At 43.2% G+C, this 20,370-nt stretch overlaps 1 protein-coding gene across 1 annotated transcript; it reads left to right on the forward strand.

Moving 5' to 3' along the window:
- Window positions 1–287: 287 nt before the first annotated feature.
- Window positions 288–19,543, forward strand: T265_03057 (hypothetical protein; the record flags this gene model as incomplete). Its single annotated transcript, XM_009167446.1, has 3 exons — window positions 288–361; window positions 15,387–15,471; window positions 19,451–19,543. The coding sequence occupies 3 exons, from the start codon at window positions 288–290 to the stop codon at window positions 19,541–19,543; spliced, it is 252 nt and encodes an 83-aa protein (XP_009165710.1).
- Between the last annotated feature and the right edge of the window lie 827 nt (window positions 19,544–20,370).

Genomic DNA, 20,370 nt, shown 5'->3' on the forward strand with positions numbered 1-20,370 from the left:
ACATTCGAAGACGCCAGCGGCAACCACGGAAGACATGGCTACTTCGTAGTCTGGTACTTTATTCCCCTGTCGGAAACATTCCTTGTCGCCACGCGTACACTTCATTTCTTCTAATTCATGCATACCAAAACGTATGGTGTGCATACGAAATTTGCGGATAGCTAATTTCATCTGTGTACTAGCGGAAAGCTTGGCGCCACATGTGGGTGTGCCCAAATAGTAGTTCGCTCCCAATAGCACCGTGCTGGTTGCTGTTGGCAGGTGAGCGAACAAATAGACGAAGAACTATGAATGTACCAGCTGCTGTGATTGTCACCAGACTATTCGAATCGGATGCGTGTGGCGCCTTGAGTTCGTACAAGTACGTTTGAATGGCATTCGGATGAGATGAGGTTTTCTCACCTCCCTGCTAACCCGCACACGACAAGTAGGCATGTGCTCACAAAACACGCGGGTAAACGGGCTTGGAAATGTTTTTTTTTTTCAATCCACATTTTATCCGGCTTCTACAAGTTGTCTGGTTTGTTGCAGAAAAGTTACGCCTGTGTCGCTAAGCTAGCAGGAACACTAACCGGTAGCAGCGCGTATGTGCACGTATCTATCCAGGTGTTCGCTCCATCATGCGCAGTTACACCACACCCTAGGAAAACAGTCGCTTGTGTCAGTGGTCAAAATACTCACTCACCTTGGTCCTTAGTGGAATCGAGGCGGGTGGAACATGTCAGAAAATGTACAAATCTATAGAATCGCTTCCACATTCCATTTTCAAGAGGGTGGGGATAAGTAACTGCGGTCCAACCCAAAACTCATTGCCGACACTTTCGCAGAAGCTGAACCAGCAACATGGAGGGAATGGCTGTCTACTACTACACAAGCTAAATTAGTGGATAAAAGAATGAATTGGATTGGCCCAAATGGGCGTGTATCCACTACGACGTAGGAAAAGATTATTTCCTACTGATTTGCTCTGCACGCATATGGTGACCGAGGTGGCGAAACCAGGTTGGTCACGCAAATCATATACGGCGTTTTTTAGATTAGAGAAAATTCCCGTAGTAGAGACTACCACTTATTTGTTCTGTGTATGTGTGTGGTTTTCTGGGGACGCATTTATCGAGACTGATCTTCAAAGGTCATCACTTCTATTCTTTATACCCAACCCAAGTAAATCGAAGCGTAATGGGTGATTGTGTCCTTAGCAAGCCCTCTAGTGGAAAATAAGCAACACGAATATTTAAGAATTACTTAACCATACGGCCCCAAATGGAAGACGAATAAGAAACATAGTTTTGAATCAGCTGGATTTGTGTTCGATTGTACTTGAATTATCCGACAATTTGGCACTAGTGATACACCAACAAGCAGCCTTGAATGGGTTGCAAAATGTTTAAAAACCAGCCGTTGGCAGAGCTTGGGCTGAAAATGCTCAAGCATCTCCTCGTTTGCGTATAATTTTAGCGTATATATCAGGTCCAAAATATACTCCAAATGAGAAAGGCTGTTGGGATGGAAACATTCCAGAAAAAGGTGCATTTCTAGGGTTACTACAGAATTTCCTTGAAAATTTAAGTTGTCCTACCTATAATCTGTGGCCTAATGAGGTTTCTCACAATTACAGGATTGAATGTCTAAGATCAATCTAGCAGATGGCTCAAAACAGTTATTCCTATTTTGGCTTATCAGACTGATCATGAGCTCCATCTTGAGCGTGTTGAAGAGCATGTGGGTCCAAAGCGTTAGGTTGGTATATTCCGTCAAAAAGACGAACTTTTCCGTCTTTCTTGCTGTCCAAACTTATTTGTCACTGATTCTATTAAGAATATGAAATAGCATCTTTACTGGACAGGCGGGGTATCTAAAGCAGCTCATAATCTTAGAATTTCCAGATGTATCTGTCGCTAATCATCAGACCATTTCTCAGCATTATCGAAGGCATATTTCGTATAAACTAGGTGACAATGTCTGCTAAACCCGAATTAAATGCTCATATACAAGACCGAGTACTCTTCTTTCCATTCCGTCACATGGTGAAGATAGATAGACGAGCTAAAACGAGCGTCCCACGCTATAAACGGTTTGAGATCAACTGGGCCTACCTTCATTCCAGGTTACAATTAATAGGGAAAATTTTGGGGTTCTGCGGGATAGGTATTTTGTTCATTGTCATACCACTCTCGTTTGAACGGCCGTGTTCCTGTTCTGGCGTAATCATCCCATTGAGTCCACACCAAAGGAAGCACTGGACTCGAGTTTCGCTCTTATTAGAGCTCATCAGTAGTGCATATCCAATGGCCGTGCCGGGATCTGAACCCCGGACATCTGACATGCGGGGCGAGCGAAAAGTTCGGGAGTTAATTTTTTAACGGGAACTGCATGGCAATAGGGAAGCTATCCCATTGGTCCATTGATAATTTTGTGCCTCACATGTCCAGTTGCACTTCGGTTCATAATACGACGTCCATGGTACGCCATGATCTGTGAGATGGCCCAGCAGCCAGTACAAAAGTTAAGCAGTTTTTTACCCTAGGTTCAGATTTGTCGTACGCAACAGATATAAAAATGTTGCACATTGTTGGATACCGGAAGCTAATTCATCACAGTGCGAAGTCCTTATGACTATTAAGTCAGTATCACTTGTCTTCCTGAGGATTTCTCGTGGGATTCGTCACACGAAGCATCAGAATTCCAGAGGAATAAAAGCATCCTATTGGACCTACCAGGGTGGACTAACCGATGATTTTGCCCTTCAGGAAGCGACATGTGTCTTGAGTAGCCATGGCAATGCAATGCTTATTGCTCCGGAACGGATCCAACAGGTCCTTCCTCCGTCTGACTGAAACAGTCATTCAGACCACGTTATTTTCTGATATTTCTGTCCAAGATCGATTCCACAGGTGAATTCAACGAGTGACTAATTGACCACGGCTTTCTTTTAATAGCTAGCGACGAGAAAGCGGAAACCAATGCTAGCGATAGCATTACCTGCCCTAATTTTAAACATTTTGGCCCCGAACATTTCTGTTGAAACAGTAATCTCCGATTCATGTTCGTGTGTGTGGGGTTCATTTTGTCGCAGCCAGCACCCATTCCAGACATCAGGGATGACATAAACTTACACGGCTGTATCCCAACGTTCCACACATTACTCCTAGCGGGGCGAGATGGCCCAAGTGGTTAGAGCGCGAATTTACTGACCGGAAGGCCCGTGGTTCGAATCCGATCTCCGCCACTCGACTTCCCCTGTCTAGGCTTGGGCAACCTGGCAGTATCCCAGCCCTCGTGCTCGCGGTTCGAATCCGACCTCCGCCACTCGACTTCCCCTGTCTAGGCTTGGGCAACCTGGCAGTATCCCAGCCCTCGTGCTTCCTTCGGGTGGCATGGCAGCTAGGCACCGGAAGGGTGCTACAGCTGAACGCTTTCTTTTCTTTCCTAGCTTTTATCCTAGAACAGAGACGGTAAACAGCAATGATCAAACCACACTCTTACTTGCAAAGATGAAAATTCATTTAACTCCTTGACCCATGAAATTGGTTTCAAGTCTGGCAGGAGGGTAAAAACGAATTCTCATCATCCGGTGTTCATCTGTTCAAGTCCGAAGACAGTTTAGTGGAAACATTAGATTGGCCAAAAAACGCCAATACAGTATGCCGTTTCTGTGAGGTTAAGGCATATTTGCTCATGTTGAAATTACATTTTTTCCCAAATGGTTAAACTACCCGAACCAAATGTGCCTCTACCACACCCAACGTCTGCAGTTTACTACGCCAGGCTACTGGCTATACAAGAAGAAAGCATTGGAGATACTGTCAACAACCTACCTCTGATATAAATGAAGTTTCACATCCTGGCAACTTCTCGAACTTCTTTCGTTCGATCTGTCGGGCTTCAGGCTAAGACCGTGTTCAACAATCTATGTTTTGCAACACTTATAGTGAACTGACAAGCACGAGGAGCCAGAGAAATAGATATAGCGTTTCAGGACTCTGTTGAGCCATCGCTGTACGCATCGAACACATAGTCCGGTCAAAAACCGCTGAAATCGTGGGCCAAAAATTATTAATCTCCGGGCAAATGCCAGAAATATTCATTCCACTCAAAAATAAAACGGTGACTTTTGAGTTTCGACTGATCTCGTGAAGACAACAGTCGAACGTCTTCAAAAATCGCCCTGCTTGTTATAGAATAGTGAAACCATTCCGGACGAATGAGACAATTCAGTACTATTTTCCATACCCAGGAAAGACAACAAGATAATAAGTGGTAGTCATTTTTAAACCTGTCTGATAAATATCACGTTGAGGCCATTTACCGATTTACTCCTATTCCATCCGAGAGGAACGAGTAATTCGCCCTAGCTGCGGTTGTGTTGACCATGTATCCACCAATGCACTCTTTCGGAATCTCCCTCAAGTTCCAGCAACAAAAACTAATTTTAGAGCGCTGTTTTTGGCTCTGTTCAGAGAGATATGTCGACCATTCTTAAATGCAATGGTAGGTGTAGATAGCTGACTTTCTTTGAAAGCCTGTCACTTAGGAACAAAAGCTTGAATCTGCATTTATGTTTGGCGCACATGAATTCCCGATGTGGCTCTACAGAGCAACAGCAACGTTGTTCACTGTTGGTAATGTTATTCAGTTTCTCGAAGAACTGAACAGTGGATAATCCCGTACAAAATTATCTGGGTATTCAGCTCAACTCAACCACATGACTCATCCTATCTTATGCTGATGAATCTCTCATTCTGATTAACTCTTCAACACAGCTTCACGCGGTGCTCGAGCCTTTCAGCCAATATGTATTAGTTGCTGGAACGGAAATCAATTTAGAAAAGACATTTCTTCAGTACAGGTTTGGAGTTTGTCATATGGATGTCCAGGCAGACTACCTAAATTATACCCCTCAGATAGTGGAGATATGTCAGTTGTTCAAATAAAATAGGAGATTAGCTATCAAAGCGATGACGCCAGTTTTGTGTCCTGTCGAAAACTTCGTCTATTCCTGCTTGCGCATCCCGTTCCACCCGGGTCGCTGTTATCCATGTGGTGTGCGTAGGCGAGTGTGGTCGCGGTCTGATTCAGCGCGTTGATTGGCTGCACTTATGATCCACTGAAAGGCAAGAGGCCAGTTTATGTCTTCAATCTTTTACTGTGATCCGCTGATGAATGGTCGGTTCGTACCATGTTGCGTTCTATGGACAACATATGAGGGGCAGGATAGTGTATGCAATTGTACAGTGCCTTATCGCGAAGCCATGAAATTAACCCCACTACAACTCTCGTTTACAATGCAGTCGTTAGGATTAAACGTGGCTTCTTCAAGCTGTTGATTTACACAGACAAGAGACGTTTCATCACCAGTGACTTCAGTGCATTTAAAGGTTTGCTGGATAAAGCATTCAATAATGATTCAAGACGAAGTTGTCAATATATTCTTTGCCCTTCCAAACTCGTCAATCAAAGTTATCTGCAGGTATGGTATGGTATGGGTGGCGCAAATCTACCACTGAGTTATCAAACGTTTTCCCGTTTCCATGGTTCTGTTCAAGATAGAACTGTCACATAGAAAAAACGGATGCAAATATGGATATCAACTGTAAGAAGCAGATTTGAACGCCTGGGAGTGGATACGCGACATACAGCTAATAACCAGTGTTACGACCATTCAATGGGAACTTTTCAGAATTACGTCACTTTCCCACCTATTTTATGAAAATCTCGGTTAATTTTCAACCGAGCCCTGGATTATATAGCAAAATTCGGCAATTTATCTTTACTGAATTTCCAGAAGAACGTATCACTTGAAAGTCCTTTGAAAAAAATCTTATACATAACGCTAAACTCTAGATCCATTTTTTTCCGTTACATGGAGTCCTTTTGCAATATGTTTTAGGGACATGGAAATTTCTGTAATCTGCTTGTGGAATTCAAACAGCGTTCATGGATTTGGCCGCTTTTATCTACACTGCTTAAAGCGCCAACGGTCTCCATGCATTGTATGGGCATTTTATAACCGTATTCGCTCTGAAGAATTTCTGATGGATACAATTTTTTTGGGGTCATAGCAACAACTTGCGTGATTAAAAAGCTTTACCCATACGATTCTATCTGGGCAGATCTAGGCTATACTGTTATTTCCATTGTATCGTTGTATTTTCTGCTGAATAATGGTCATCTATGGGGAACGACGTAACAGGTCCCATTTGAGGCTTGGTCATTTTGGAGGAGACACCCTCTGTTGACCTTACGGGCAACCAGTTGATAATACTGCACTGATACACTGAAGCTATCGTATTGTCATTAAGATCCTGTTTCATAACACTGACATTCTCTTACAAAATCACTAGTCGCACACGCAAACCACCCTTGAAGCAAAAGTTTGGAAAATTCTTGCAGAAGATCGCCACTGAGTGTACACCCGCTGGAACGGCACCAGAGACTAGTTTTCGTGTTCGAAGTTGCATGTGATCTCACTGTAGGTGATCTTACTCTGCTGTAGGCTATCTGTTCACTGAGGAGAAACTCTATTGTCGAGACTATCTAAAGATGCACCAAATGTTTAATAAATGTCAACAGTGAGATGCACGAATGTCCTGTTTTTACCCGTGTATCACCATACTGGTCATCCTAAACAGAGGTCCACTAATATAAAAGATGCTCCAATTGGCCCACGATGCACATTTAAAAAATGATCTACCAACAAGAAGTTGCCGGCTTTGGTCGCTTCGATGAAGTTGTCTATCAGGAGAAAACAAAGGTATACCTGTTTCCTTTCAAAGAAGGTCACTTCTAAGAGGCTCTTTCAAGTCGTTTTCCCGGATTAAGAAGTCCTAGTAAAGCCATTTCATTTTTATGCGAGGAAGTACTAAAAGTGATTCCTATTGATACCCATTCTATTCTAGGAGGGATGCAGCCCTTCAGAGGACTCACATGAGGTGAAACGCAAGTGGTCTCGCCTGAAAGCCAGCCTTTACAGAGGAGGGAAATTGGTTTCCTTTACTCATGTAATGAGATGAGGTCGCATAATGCCGTCGCTATTACATCGGTGTAAAGATAAATAAAACAACTTTTCCATTCATATTCTTATTGGGACGGTGTTTACGCCCAGAGACATTAACACTTGTCATTGCTCGGATGTCCTCTCTTCAGAGATGAGAGCTTCAAGCTTCTTCTAGCGAAACTTGAGTGAAGGTGCCTTAATTCGTGGGCGGGGATAGGTCTCCTTGAAAGTAAGGACTCATAGATATTTACTATTATTGATATACTTAATCAAGTAGTAGCTATTTTAGTTTATCAAGTGGCCACTTTGAGTCGTCATCCTCGTAAATACAAGACAGTTTTTATGCAAGATGTCTTGCAAGACACTTTTCAGAGATGTCGCCTCTTTTATCTCTGTGAATCATAGTTTTTAAGTGTGTAACCGAACTTTTTGCTGTTAACAGATGTGTGGTTATCAGAGTACCCTCGTTTGAATTTATCTAGCCGTGCTCATCAGGTTTTTTTTAAACTTTTGTCTGCCCCCGATAGGCCTTGATAGGATATTTGTAATTGCCGGTGATCAGTAGCTACCCAAATTCCTCGTGCTTGTTCAACACAGTCTTTTAGGTTCGCTGTTTGACGTATTTTCCTCGTGTTAGCTGTCCGAACACAACTGCTACCATTGCTGCCGCTGCTGTTGTTGCTGTTTAGTCCGATGTCCTCTTGGTAGCATACGGTGAGAAATGTGCTATTCACAAGCTCATTGATCGATAAGCCCTGCTTGGAGAGGTGCTGACCGCAGTTGTAGCGTTTCAGAACGCTTACGACGCCAAAATCCCTGCTTTCTGTTGAGTAAGATGGATATTAACATTACCAGAAAATAAAAATACTTCGTAACTAGTGTTTGGGGTCTTCGAATTATGAACTTATAGCCTTTCTGGACAAACTCCACCAACTGTTGCACGTGATTTTAGAGTAAGCTAAAGCTATTCTCATGCCGCCACTAAATAACCCCTTTTGAGGAGGGTGAACTATATTCAGAGAGATCACGCTTTAAATCATTGCGATATGATTGCTTTCGATACTATGCAGACGTTTTCTGTCAATTTTGAATCTGCTAATCACGCAGTACATATACAGAATGATATTGTCGTACATCATGCGCTAACACAAGATGAGCTGAAAAGTTCCGGAACCATTGGATTACAGAAAAACAAATTTGTCTGTGAATAGTACGTGGGTTACAAAACCGCATTAATTTTCACAAATTGGGCTGAAAGTTTCGTTGGTAGGATCATTATAATACCTTCACAACTCAGTAAAAGTTGGTCTATTTATGCAATGAAGAATGATGGAGAACGCAATTTTGCTGGCCTCACAATAACACCATTAGATCAGAACTTTTTTGGGTCACTGCCGTCATCTTTGGGATTCACATGGCCCAAAATCTTGTTCGTAACATTAATTCGCTTTGAGGATATACCTGTGTGCATTTAGTGTCTTGGTGAAAGAGGGAATACTGTTCATCGGGGACGCATGAAATGGGCTTTGTTGCAAGTTTGAGGGCGGTCCGCCAAAATATTTTGGTTCCATGCCGTACCTAGCAGGACCGAAGTGAACTGATCTTGATTTAGAGGGCGGTCTCTCTTGAAGGTTGCTTAATGGGAGGGCCGTCATATTTACGGTGTGTTAACGACGATGAACACATGCAGACCTAGTTTAGTAGTATCAAATTTTTTGAAGCGCAGTATCTCCGCAGTTGCGTAAGCATCCTCAGCTGACCTCAGCACTGGTCGTTTTTAGATTAAAACCGCTTTAGCATGGTTTTCAAGGATAACCATACAACCAGTCACATCAGTATGTCCATGTAACCCTTTACTTACCCGTAAATTGAGATCTATCCTAATTTATAATCTAATCCTTCCCTTGGTGGTTGAGGCACAACAGTGTGCTATAGTTTTCTACCTGGGGGTGAAAATTTACTTGGGGTGAAAAATAGCAGTCTCCGGGTGCATGTTTGTTGCTATAGAGTGGTAGTTAACTTGATAGAACAGAAGGGTTATCTGAAACTTTTCGTTTGCAGGAAATCAGCGGTCTACAAGTATTAAATTGCACATCTTACTGAAGCAAGCACTCTACTGGTGTTATCCACAGAGGAAAACACGTGTGGATCGAACAACTTTTGGTTTCCAGAGATGCTTGTTCTTGCAACATTATGACAAATATTAGGCAAAAGTGATAAGGGATAGGCGCTACCATGCACCGTCATTTTTTTCTAACCTGCCATCCATTGTTCGCCACTTCGTAGGCCATTGTCAAGCCGATTGTGTCCAGCCAGGCAAAATACTTGTCTAAGGAACACGTGACTTATCAAAATTGCTATGTGGTTGCCCACACTCTGGATAACTCTGAACCACCATGTGGTCAAGAAGTTTCTTGAAGACGGAATCTTGTCATGTTATCGCCAAACTGCCCAACGCCCTCCCCCGTCCAGCCTGAACGTGACTAGATGTGCGTGATTTTCGGTCCAAAAACTGGTCTCTATAACACCCAAATACGTGAGTGGAGAACTTATTGTCACCATATCCCTTGTCCACCTCTAATTGCTACCTTCTGTGTGAGTAGTACATACACGATTCTATCTACTGTCTTTTGCAGAAGCCTGTCATGTATTTCTCAACCCTTTCAAACAGCACGGCTGCGTGGCCCTTTTAAGCTAACCCAATGTTTACCCACCGATTCACGTTGCTTTATTTACCGTGTTGATAAGAATGAGTGGCTGTCGGTGGTTTTAGTGATGAGATACTAGACTGTATATCGATAGTGTACGTCGGTTTGATGAAAGGATAGTGGAACTGGTTAATTATAGGTCATTCGGAGATCGACTCACCATATGGCAAACGTGGGAAGACCGAATCTTTGACCGTCTGTTCACTGGAACATTTGTGGTTTGCTCCCGCGCGCACCGTAAATGTTTGATGGCTAGAGGCAAAACTTACCGTCGACTTGGAATCAGAAAATTGCTTCAATTCCCAGAAGCATCGGCAGCGATTAAGTTACAATATTAGGGTGCTCCTCTCATGAAAGAAGATGTATGGAGTCCTCCTCAGGAAACAATGCGATGCTGCACTCCCTGTTACACTTGATATAGAGATGGAAGGAATGTAGACTCACCGTTGGTTGCCGTGAAGTGCTCTCTCTTTGTAGCCTTAGTTGGTGGTAACAGGTAAAGTACGCTGCTTTATACCAAAATAGAGAAACTGCAGTTGATCAGCCGGAGCACCCAGTCGAAGAATGTTTAACAGGTACTTAATTTCTCTGGGTGGAAGCGATTGCTTTATGAGGCCTGCTTGTTTGGACTAGTTGCGTGGCAGGAAGTTAACAAACGACGTTACGCAGATCGTAATGAGTACAATAATCAAACCAGCGGTCGTGCAATCTTGAATTCATTACTTTCGGAGATACCTTATGCTATCTTCGGGTTTCACGATTATGTACTGCGTATAGTTATGCAAGTATTCTCTTTCTGTGACGAGCAGAAAACGAAGGTTGGTGGTACCTTAGTTACCGAATTCGATGTACACTCAAACCGAGTGAGTCGGATCAGACTGTCAGCATACTACGATGAACACAACAACACTCAGCCCGCACATAATCGATTACTCTGATTTCAGTGGTGAATGGTGAAAGACACTATCCGACTGTTTTGACTAACCGACAGTTTTGCACAGCTAAGTGGTCAAAATACAATATAATTAGCAACAAATTCATGGATTCATATAACTATTCTTTCACCTTGCGATAGATGTCGGATATTTCGGTCTTGATGATACTAATCCGCGTACCTGAGCTTCGGAATTCTCAAACCACAGAGCTAAGCTCCATTTATTGATAACCGACTGATCATATGGCCACCCCTTTTTAGGCTTCAGAAGTGAAATGGCGAATACACCAAAGGGTGGAAACGAAACGGAAGACCCTGCCAGCATAAGAAATATATTATGTGGATTGATTTCCGAATTGAACAAAATGAGGGCCGCCAACTAAATCGCTGACCTATATGGCTTAACTCTAAGTTTGTACGCTGTAAAATATGAGCCGACACTCATCAGCGTTATTATTAGGCCTCATTCGATTTCTAATAGACACCTCCCTGACTCGAATGTCATACTATTAGGCAACAGTGCGAGAACTAACCAAACTACTTGTTTGCCGCCCAACCATCCACGCTCACATAGAGCGCGGTAATGGAACTGAAGTATCCCGCTAAAAATTGGAGGAATTAACGGATGATGTAAAAGAACAAGCGATGATTAGGGAATTATACTCGGTTTTAACCAGTGAATCACCTGAATCCAAGTTGAATCTCTCGTTTTTGACCAACGGTAACTTTTATCATTATGCCGGCATGCCTAGGCCAGCTGATGACAATCAGCTTGGATGACTGCGATTGGGTTCGACAACGCGACAGTTAGACTTATGCGGGATTTTCCAATTCGTCAGCCTAGGTTTGGGTCTCGGCTCGTGCACAGGTCATCTATTTTTCGGTCGAATTCGCATACGTCCATGCCGACGGTTCTTACTTATCCCGTCCACTTAGTTTGACGACAAAATGCGATTTGAGTTACTCGTTTTATGCATGCTAGTTGATATATCTGGTAATGTACTTATGAGACCACGAAAATTACTCCCTATAGACGAACAAGTTTTTTTCTCCAGCGTTAAAATAAGCAGACGAGGAAACATCAGAAGGCATAAGGAAAACATGTGACCAAGTCGAGGAGCAGACGGAGAACTTTGTATTTGATAACACAGTCGTTTCCCTTCGAGCTATTGGCGATTCCCACACACGGCTGCAAAAGGCAGGTTTATGTTGCACTAATTAAGACCCAATGAAAGTTTTCATGTGTGTTACAGATATCAGCACTCGACTAGTGATTTGGACTATCAAAAGGTGAATGCGTTATAACGCTTCCCATGCTTCTTATCCAGCCTACGGTTATGTAATGACTGACTTACTCGCTTTATAGAAGTTTTCAGCCATCATATGAGTGGTATGCTACGTTCAGGTTAGTTTAGTTACACGTGGATCCTACTGGTCATGCCTCGAATTAACCAATCCGTTGAAAAGGAACAAGTTTCTATTAGATAAACTTGTCTAGAACGAAATACAGAAGTCGCTTGACTGAGAGTGAGCAGAACACAACTGCGTTATTGAATTATCGTTGTGAGACGGATAACGGGAGTGCCACACCTTTGAATGTGCGTAAACATTGGGGTTATCGGAGAGAGTAAAAAGGAATAAAAGACTTGTAGTAAACCTATTCGGGACAAACATAAAATTACCCAGCTTACGGTACTTATTATCTCACCAACCAAGTTATGAAGCACCTAATGAGAGAAAATAGAAACGCACTCTGTTGATTTCACATGCTACAACCAAAAGAATGTTACTGCTGAAAACCGATAGCCCAGAACTTCGACAAGCGCATTCAGTGAAAACCGGAGATGTTGAAAAAATAGGAGGGGGATTCACTGAAATAAGATGGATGTCCAAGTCTACACAAGATAGTGGTTAACTGGCTTTGCGATCGACAGTGAAAAACTGTCCACCGAAATGACAGGGGACCTATTTTACTGCGTTTACTGCTTCGATTACATCCCACCTCTATAGCGGCCATCTCCAAGTCCAAGTTTCATGATAGTAGTGCTTCACAGATCATCCTAGGTTGTTGTGTAATGTCGCAACCCGTAACCGATCCTGATACGCTGGTTGATGAGTCCCGTCGAGGAGAAAACCCGTGACGGATTTCTTTCCTTTCCTTTTACCTTTACATTCAACATCATCAAAATATGCGAGACCAACTTACACAGCCAACGTCTAACCTGTGCTATTGGATATGGGAAAGCTTACGGAAGAGAATATTGGTATTGTTCGGTAGACGTTGCAAGCGACTTGACATCAAAAGAGGTGGCAGCAGCGTGTCATTTCGTGTCCTTGCTCTACGGGGGAGAATATCCACCACATAACACTGTACACATGATTTGATCTCATCCTGCAATCCGAACGTCCAATCCACAGGGAATCCTTTCCAGGTTTTCCTTAATTTCCAGCATGATATCGCAGCGAACTCATGATTGGAAAAAGGTAGCAGTGATTTGTATCATAGTCACGAGTTAGATGCGAATGATGTTCAGGCACGATACTCTGTGAAACCAGCTGATAGCTCCCAGTCCAATGTAAACGTAGATTAAGTAGTGAGGGATAGAATAGGTCCAGACAGTATCTTCGAGGCGGGCGCGTTAAATAACTTCTGGCGTCGTTGAAACTACTGTGAACGGAAAATCCTTGCAATCGTAAACAATGCTGCATAAAACAAGTTTTTCTTTTAAAACAACACTTAAAAACATCATTTTTCCAAACACGAGTAAGATTTTCAAGGCTACATTTTGCTCAGGTTTCTGGTACTTATAGGTAAATTTTAATACTGGAATTCCCAAACCAGTTCAGTCCCTGGTCATTCCTGGACAGTGTTCAGGGTATCATGCGAAAATATTACTGGGAAGTATCCCAAGTTTTGCAGCTTTTGTCTACACTGGGACGTATCAAGCATAGTGATCTAGACAAACACTAGGATAGATACACCCGCTTCTCGTTATCATTTTCTATCCTGCCCAATCTGGCCCACTCGCCAGCTGGTAAAGTGCCCGCATTTTCAACTTGGAAAATAAGGTTGCTAAGGTAAAGATAAAAAATGCCTCTACAGTGCTATCCCCACATGGCAATTTTATCAACCATCTTCTCGGAGCTAGCCAAACCAAATGTGTTCCACTTAAGACCCTCTGAGTAGACTGTTATTCTACCCCAACCCTGTATCACACTACGCACTTGTTATGGAAATAAAGCCCCATTACACGCAGTCGGTTGAGCTGTAGGTTTTCCACACTGAGAGTTGATATATTCTGAGGATATTTGCGTGCACACACACACACACACACGCAGACACGTAAGTGCCTCAACCAAGAAACTATCTTATCAATGCTTTTTATCACAATCCTCATCCGCTTATATGCCCATTACCAGTTGGTATTCTAACTCATCCTACAACAAAATTATGGTTGTCGCCTGCCGTCGTATGCTACTCATGCACTATATGCATTTTCTCTCGGTATGATCAGTGAGCATCTTCCGACTGGGCGTAACAGTTTAATGAGAGCCATTAGCATAAGCGGCCCAATTTGATGACCAGTTAACATCATCCAAGCAACAAGCATGATTATTGGCAAAAAAAACCACGGCTTATCATTTCATCATCAGCTTTCTTTGGGTTTGTCCAAGTGACCGCAGTCAGCCTCAGGGAATACTGACGGCGGTCATTAATGGAACCAGTTGATCATATCAGTCGTGGTCCCAATCCCGGGTGGAAATGATGACACACATGAAGTCTCCAATGCCCGTGTGTTTCCTTCTGATTCCTGATGAAATGTGAGATGAGTGTCTCCAACTTCTCCTTGGTTTAATCAAGTCTGTATGTTGCTTTCGTCCATACTCACAATTTCGGTCAGAGGTTTGTGTGAGAAAGTAGTATTGAAACCACTGAACACTTGGCTGTTTCCGAGTAAGAACGCTTAAGTAGTTTATTTTTAGAAGTGTGTATGATGAAATCTAGGCTTTTCGTCCAATGTTCATTTTTATTGATGACGAAAACCCTAGTCGGGTTCAACAGTGAGAGGAATTCTATTGCTGAACAAGTGGAGTAACGATGACGTAAAGATTCCACCATGTTATTCTGATTTACTCGACAAACCTCCGAAGATAAGACGACTATCACAAAAGCCCATCTGAGATACTGTGACGATGAAATTCTCCATTTCCCCATATCCGAATACCCGTGTGATTTTTCTGGTGACACCTCTGGGCAGTTTGTTCCGTGAACGAACAGGTACGGATCAAAAGAGACTGTTATCGCTCAATATATTAACCCTCCTTCGGTAGGCCAGCGGACTTTGCGAAATGAAGTTGCGCGAGGTTCAACGTAGAGCCGACAAACAGCCCTACTTATTGACAAAGGTCTTGATTTCTTTCACCGTTCCAGTTGCAGTTGAACCTCGATTTTCTCTCCATCCGAAGAGTCGATCGATGAAAGTGCCATTTTCCGAAAGATGCACCACCAGTTTCGTAACTTATAAATGACTAACAGAAAAGCGTGCCGAACAAACGTATGATTAAGGTCCAATTGCCTGGGTTTAAACTTGAACTTCGATAGACGTGAATTTGACACGCATCTAGGTAAGAACAACCTACCAACCTACCTTACAACCAATTGCATTAAATCCTTCGTTGTCATTCTCGTTTAACCCAGCTGCGAATTCTCGTTCTTCTTGTTTCCTTCTTCCTGTTTTTTTTCAAGAGTCAAGAACTCGAAGACGTTTTTTATAGATAACCCTTCAAAGGATAAGCCGCCATGTAGAAAAGGCTCCAATTCCCTCCCAAGGGTGAGCTTTACTCGGCGGTCAAATTTCCCTACATGATGAATCTGCAACAAACGTTGCAGCCTCTCTGACTTCTAACAAATATGGTCATTGTAAACTGGACACCTGGTCATTTCAGAAATGGTGACTCTAGTAAAAGAACTGATGGACTGATTTGACCAGCCTTTAGGCAACCGTTCTTTTGACTTGATGGGTAGCACAAGTAGTGTAAACAGCAGTAAAATTTAAAATGTATGTTAGTAGTTGATCAGGTGGCCGTTGATCTGTTCACCCAGTTTGACAATCAGCTTGCGTAATCAGCCGAGGTAACATCACCGAGCACTGAAGATGTCAATTCGATTGCTGATGAAACCTTAGCAAGCCAATGACCAAGCTCGGTTACCTGAGCAACAACAACAATAGATGCACCCGAATTACAACTATTCCGGCACACTTCCAATACGTTAAAGTGAACCGGTTGTTGGCCAAGACAGCTCCTAAATCATAATCCTGTAAATACCCTATATGTGTAGCTGTTTGTTTTTTAATCATCACCAGCACCATCGCTTGTGAGACTGTTCCTGTCCAGGCAGCTTTAACCTTACCTCATTTTGAATCAGTGACCGCGGAGCTAACCAATTTAAAGTCATTCTGAAGCACTGTAGTGATTCCTCTGTTACATACTGCTTTTGTACGATCCGGTTGGGGTCACTTCCGTCCACCAGCAGGATTAAACCACTCTCGATAAGCCTTCACTTGTCTCACGAATCACATTTAACATTAAGGATACCATTGTCACCTTAGGCTCAGTCTGTCCATTTTAAGCCGTTGTGAATCTGTTGAGAATAAATACCTAGATTAGATGGGTTTGTCTCAAAAAATTCACCGCATAATACATAGAAGTCCACGTGATAACATCCCCGGTAAACATTACCCTACAGGTATGATATGCCGAGATCATCTTAGATCTTTCTGGCTTGTTCTTTCAACGGCCTTCTCGAAATATAAAACCTATGGAAAGCCGACCCTCTAAGGGGACAGAAATGTCCTCTCGGGTGACGTTTCGGCTTCTGGAAGGTGAAGCTGCCTGAAGCTTCATCACAGCTGTCCTGTAAGGGTTGGCAGAACTAGACCCCTACATTGAAGCAGCGCATACTTTCTGATAAGTTGACATTAGAGTGAAAGGCTGGTTCAGTTGTCATTCTATTTAACCGAATACGAATGTGGTGTACTCTTCTTATGGATCAACTAGTTTTATACTGAAGTAAATATGTCTTCAGTGGGATGACATTAAAAGTTGAATGAGATGTGCAGACAAGAACTGTACATTACTGTTCCACACAGTTCCGTATTCATTTCCTTCTACAGTGAGGGACTCCCGTACATAACTTTCTGTTTGATTTCCAACGGTTTTGCTCCAAGTGCATGGCAATGAGCCGTCAGAAGACTTTCTTATGCACAGCCTTTCTGTCTAACGAAAACAAGCTTACTTGAGTACATCTGACTATGCTGGCACATTATTCAAGTAGTTTCAATTGATGGATGACGCAATGAGAACGCAGCAGTACAGGCGTACCTACGGTAGTAATAGTAGTGAAGATCCAAAGGTAGCAACAGCTTATTTTTGCATTAAACATACATAGTTTGACATGCCTGTGGTATTTCGCATGCCGAGTAGGTTGGTTACAGCGGTAAAGTATATTTCGCATGTAGAAACTTTGTATACTGTTAAAACCGCGAGTGTCAGTTTTTGGGTTGATCCGGTTGCTTTACTGCGACCGAGTATTGAACTGATTTAAGTCTTCATAGCAAGCGGCATGCATATCCTCCACGGAGATGGAGATTCGATAAATGACCCTAGTTTGCCCAGCTTTACCTTGTTGGTGAGTAGAATGACTTGTATTCGAATCATACACTCATCTGGATCCCACTTTGTTTTTGACGGGAGACTCGTCTAGAATCTAGCTGAACTTATCATTTGTGACATGCTTCTTCAAATCAATGTGCTGTACCAGATTGCCTTATGTTTCAGTGGGTACGATATTCAAGATAACGCAATACATTGTATAGACATAATACATTACTCATAAGGTTACTGAGGTTACAGGTGTATGCAACTTAGTGTACCTCGCTAATCTCGTGTAACTTGGGTTCGATTAGAACATCAGGTTGATGGAAACCCGGAGAGTGCGCCTACCTGACGAGTCCAAAGAAGGGTGAAACCTGTCAGAGAAACCTTATGAGTAGTGTCTTACGTCTATAGAATGACCTATACCTTACTCGAAATTAGCATAACGCGAACTATGGCTTGACTTCTTTCTCGGTACGTTTCCTCAGAAGCACTGTTATTGTCTCATTCTGCTAGACATGGCTTCAAGATTGGTAAAATTCCAGGAAATGAAGGCAACACTTAATTTTGTTGGCGCTTGAGTATGGAAGGAGCAGACTGGATGACCGACAATTAGGCCGTATTCCGGTACTGCGGTTCGGTTCACATGTTGCTGGTTGAAATCTCCCAACCGCTCCCCACCAAGATTAGATTTGGGAGTTGTTGTTCCCCCCCCCCCCTTTCGCCGTACCGATTTGGAGTTGCCCCCCCCCCCTTTATCGCTTAACTACACCCGTCTGTCAAGCAAGAAGTGCCCAGGTACCACAAACCAACAGGACGACACAAATACTCACAAATGCAGCACACGTATTCCCACAAATAAACGCGTAAGCGGACTGGTAGCCACCGGAAGCCAAAAACTAATGTGTGTATAGCTGTAGCATGTTCAACAAGGTCGCGTACGCACACCCCCTTTGTCAGTAGACAAACTGCTAAGTATGAACTTACATGGCGCAGCTAATGTGTACGAACCAAGTGAAAACACCTCCTTGCAAATGTTAGATGAAACGCTTGGTATATATCAGATGAGTTTCACTTTCTATCACTACTTCAACTAAGGCGTGTTACAGATTGATTATCTCCAACAAAACAACTAATATGTTATTCGAGCAGGCTGGCTAGATCACATTTCACTGAAATGAAATAAAAGTGCGTGCGTAGCGACAGCGGTGAGCCACTAGATACGGTCTTGTAGAGTGGTCCTACAAAAAGTTAATTGTTATAAGTTTATTAGGGGCTTTACCTTACCCCTCCTTCATTAACACACAATGACATCCATGACAAATAGTTTCGTTACCTTTCGTAGTTCAGGGTCAAATACGGCAATCCGCGTGGAACGTTTGCGAAGCACAAGGATGTCGACTGATCAGAGAATTCTCCAAAGGAGTGAGATGTGAAAACTACCTACCAAACCCTAGGCACCTGAGAACCGACATCACTCCAAATGGGGTGAAACATTGCATGTGCAGAAAATTCAAGAGGGTTTAGTGTGTATGATCATCAGTGTCTCTAAAGCACCAACGAAGTTTGATAGAAACACAGGATGAACAGTAATGAGGTGCGTAGGGTGGTCTCAGAAGCGGCTCATACACAAGAGACTGGTGTCACACAGGATACGCATGCCAGACAACTGCTTGTTTCACATAGCCATCCACAAGCTGAAAGAACCCAAGTCCTCACGCAATGATTGGCAAAAAAGCATGCGAGCCCTGAACAGTAAGCCCACTTATGTCAACAACCATCGCCTTCCTGGATGGAAATCAGGGAACGGTACAGACCAGTTGTTGGTGTCACTTGCAAACGCGGCTCGAGCACGCAGCTAGTGATATATGTATAGTTAAGAAACCATCTCCATTGCGTAGGTGCCCAGGTTCGATCACCGTAGAGTTAAACGATTCGATGCCAATGAACTCGCTATTCAATCGCTCCTATTGAACACTTGTCCTCTCGTCATTCGACTTTAATTCTCAGTGAGTCCAACTGTTTCAGGTTGTTCCAGCGTACCATGTGGTATATCACATACTGCTGGGAGTCATTCAATAAGTTTGCAACTAACGCACGTATGCGTGTATCATTGCGTCGGGCCTAAAAAGGTTCTTTACTCTTGTCATTTAGGCCACTGCAAGAGTAACCCTGGAACTGGCCAGCCAAGAAATCTTCGTGGGAGTGCCCAAAAGACAGATTGCCGCTAGCGATCCCGCGCCGTAGCTTTGATTCAGCTATCATCCAAAGAGAAACGATTGGTCATGCGTAGTAGCTTATAATATCGTTTCATGCTCTTAGGAACCAAATCGTGTAGAATAAATCAGGTTCGCTCACTGTATGCCCTCTGGTTGTATTATGCATCATCCAACTTCAGGTTAATTCACGCCATGTTTTACGCGGGTTTCGAAGATTGAGTCTGTCGTTGAAAGGAACTGGAGCACGGCACCCGCGCTCCAGGAACTCAGTTTGGGATCTTTAGGGTAACCTAATGGTACTTGTCATCTGAGCAATTTGTTCCGGACTACATACTCGTGCCATTCGGTCGTGCAAGTGTGCGCTGGCACCGGGAATAGTCTAGGAAGCCGCCAAAATGAGCTACTATAACGGTTATCAGTAGTGCAAAAAACAACGGAAGACAGGTTCCAACAGACATAGGGCCAACAGTTTCCCGTTTGAGTGAGCAGTACACTCAGAAAATGTAATGCCAATCGGTAGCAACCTTACGGAAATACGAAGCATTTTTCCACTACACACAAAGTAATTATAAACACAATATCTGAGCTTGGCAATATCGTGGAATACCGGCAGCTCGGGCGCGCTATTTGGTCGCTAGTCCGTTCGTCGAACATAGCGAACCAGATTGCCTTACCAGTCAACTGACTGTCGTCTCCCTGGATATGGAGAAGCCAAATGTTATTGAAAGTCCCTGTCAACAAGCATCTAAACTTCTCCTGTCTAGGCTTGGGTAACCTGGCAGTATCCAAACTCCCGTGCTCCCTTCGGGTGGTAAAGCAGCTGGGCAAAGAAGGGGTTGCAGCCGAACGACTTAT

The sequence above is a fragment of the Opisthorchis viverrini genome, assembly GCF_000715545.1.
Source record: "Opisthorchis viverrini unplaced genomic scaffold opera_v5_41, whole genome shotgun sequence".
Lineage (NCBI taxonomy): Eukaryota > Metazoa > Platyhelminthes > Trematoda > Opisthorchiida > Opisthorchiidae > Opisthorchis > Opisthorchis viverrini.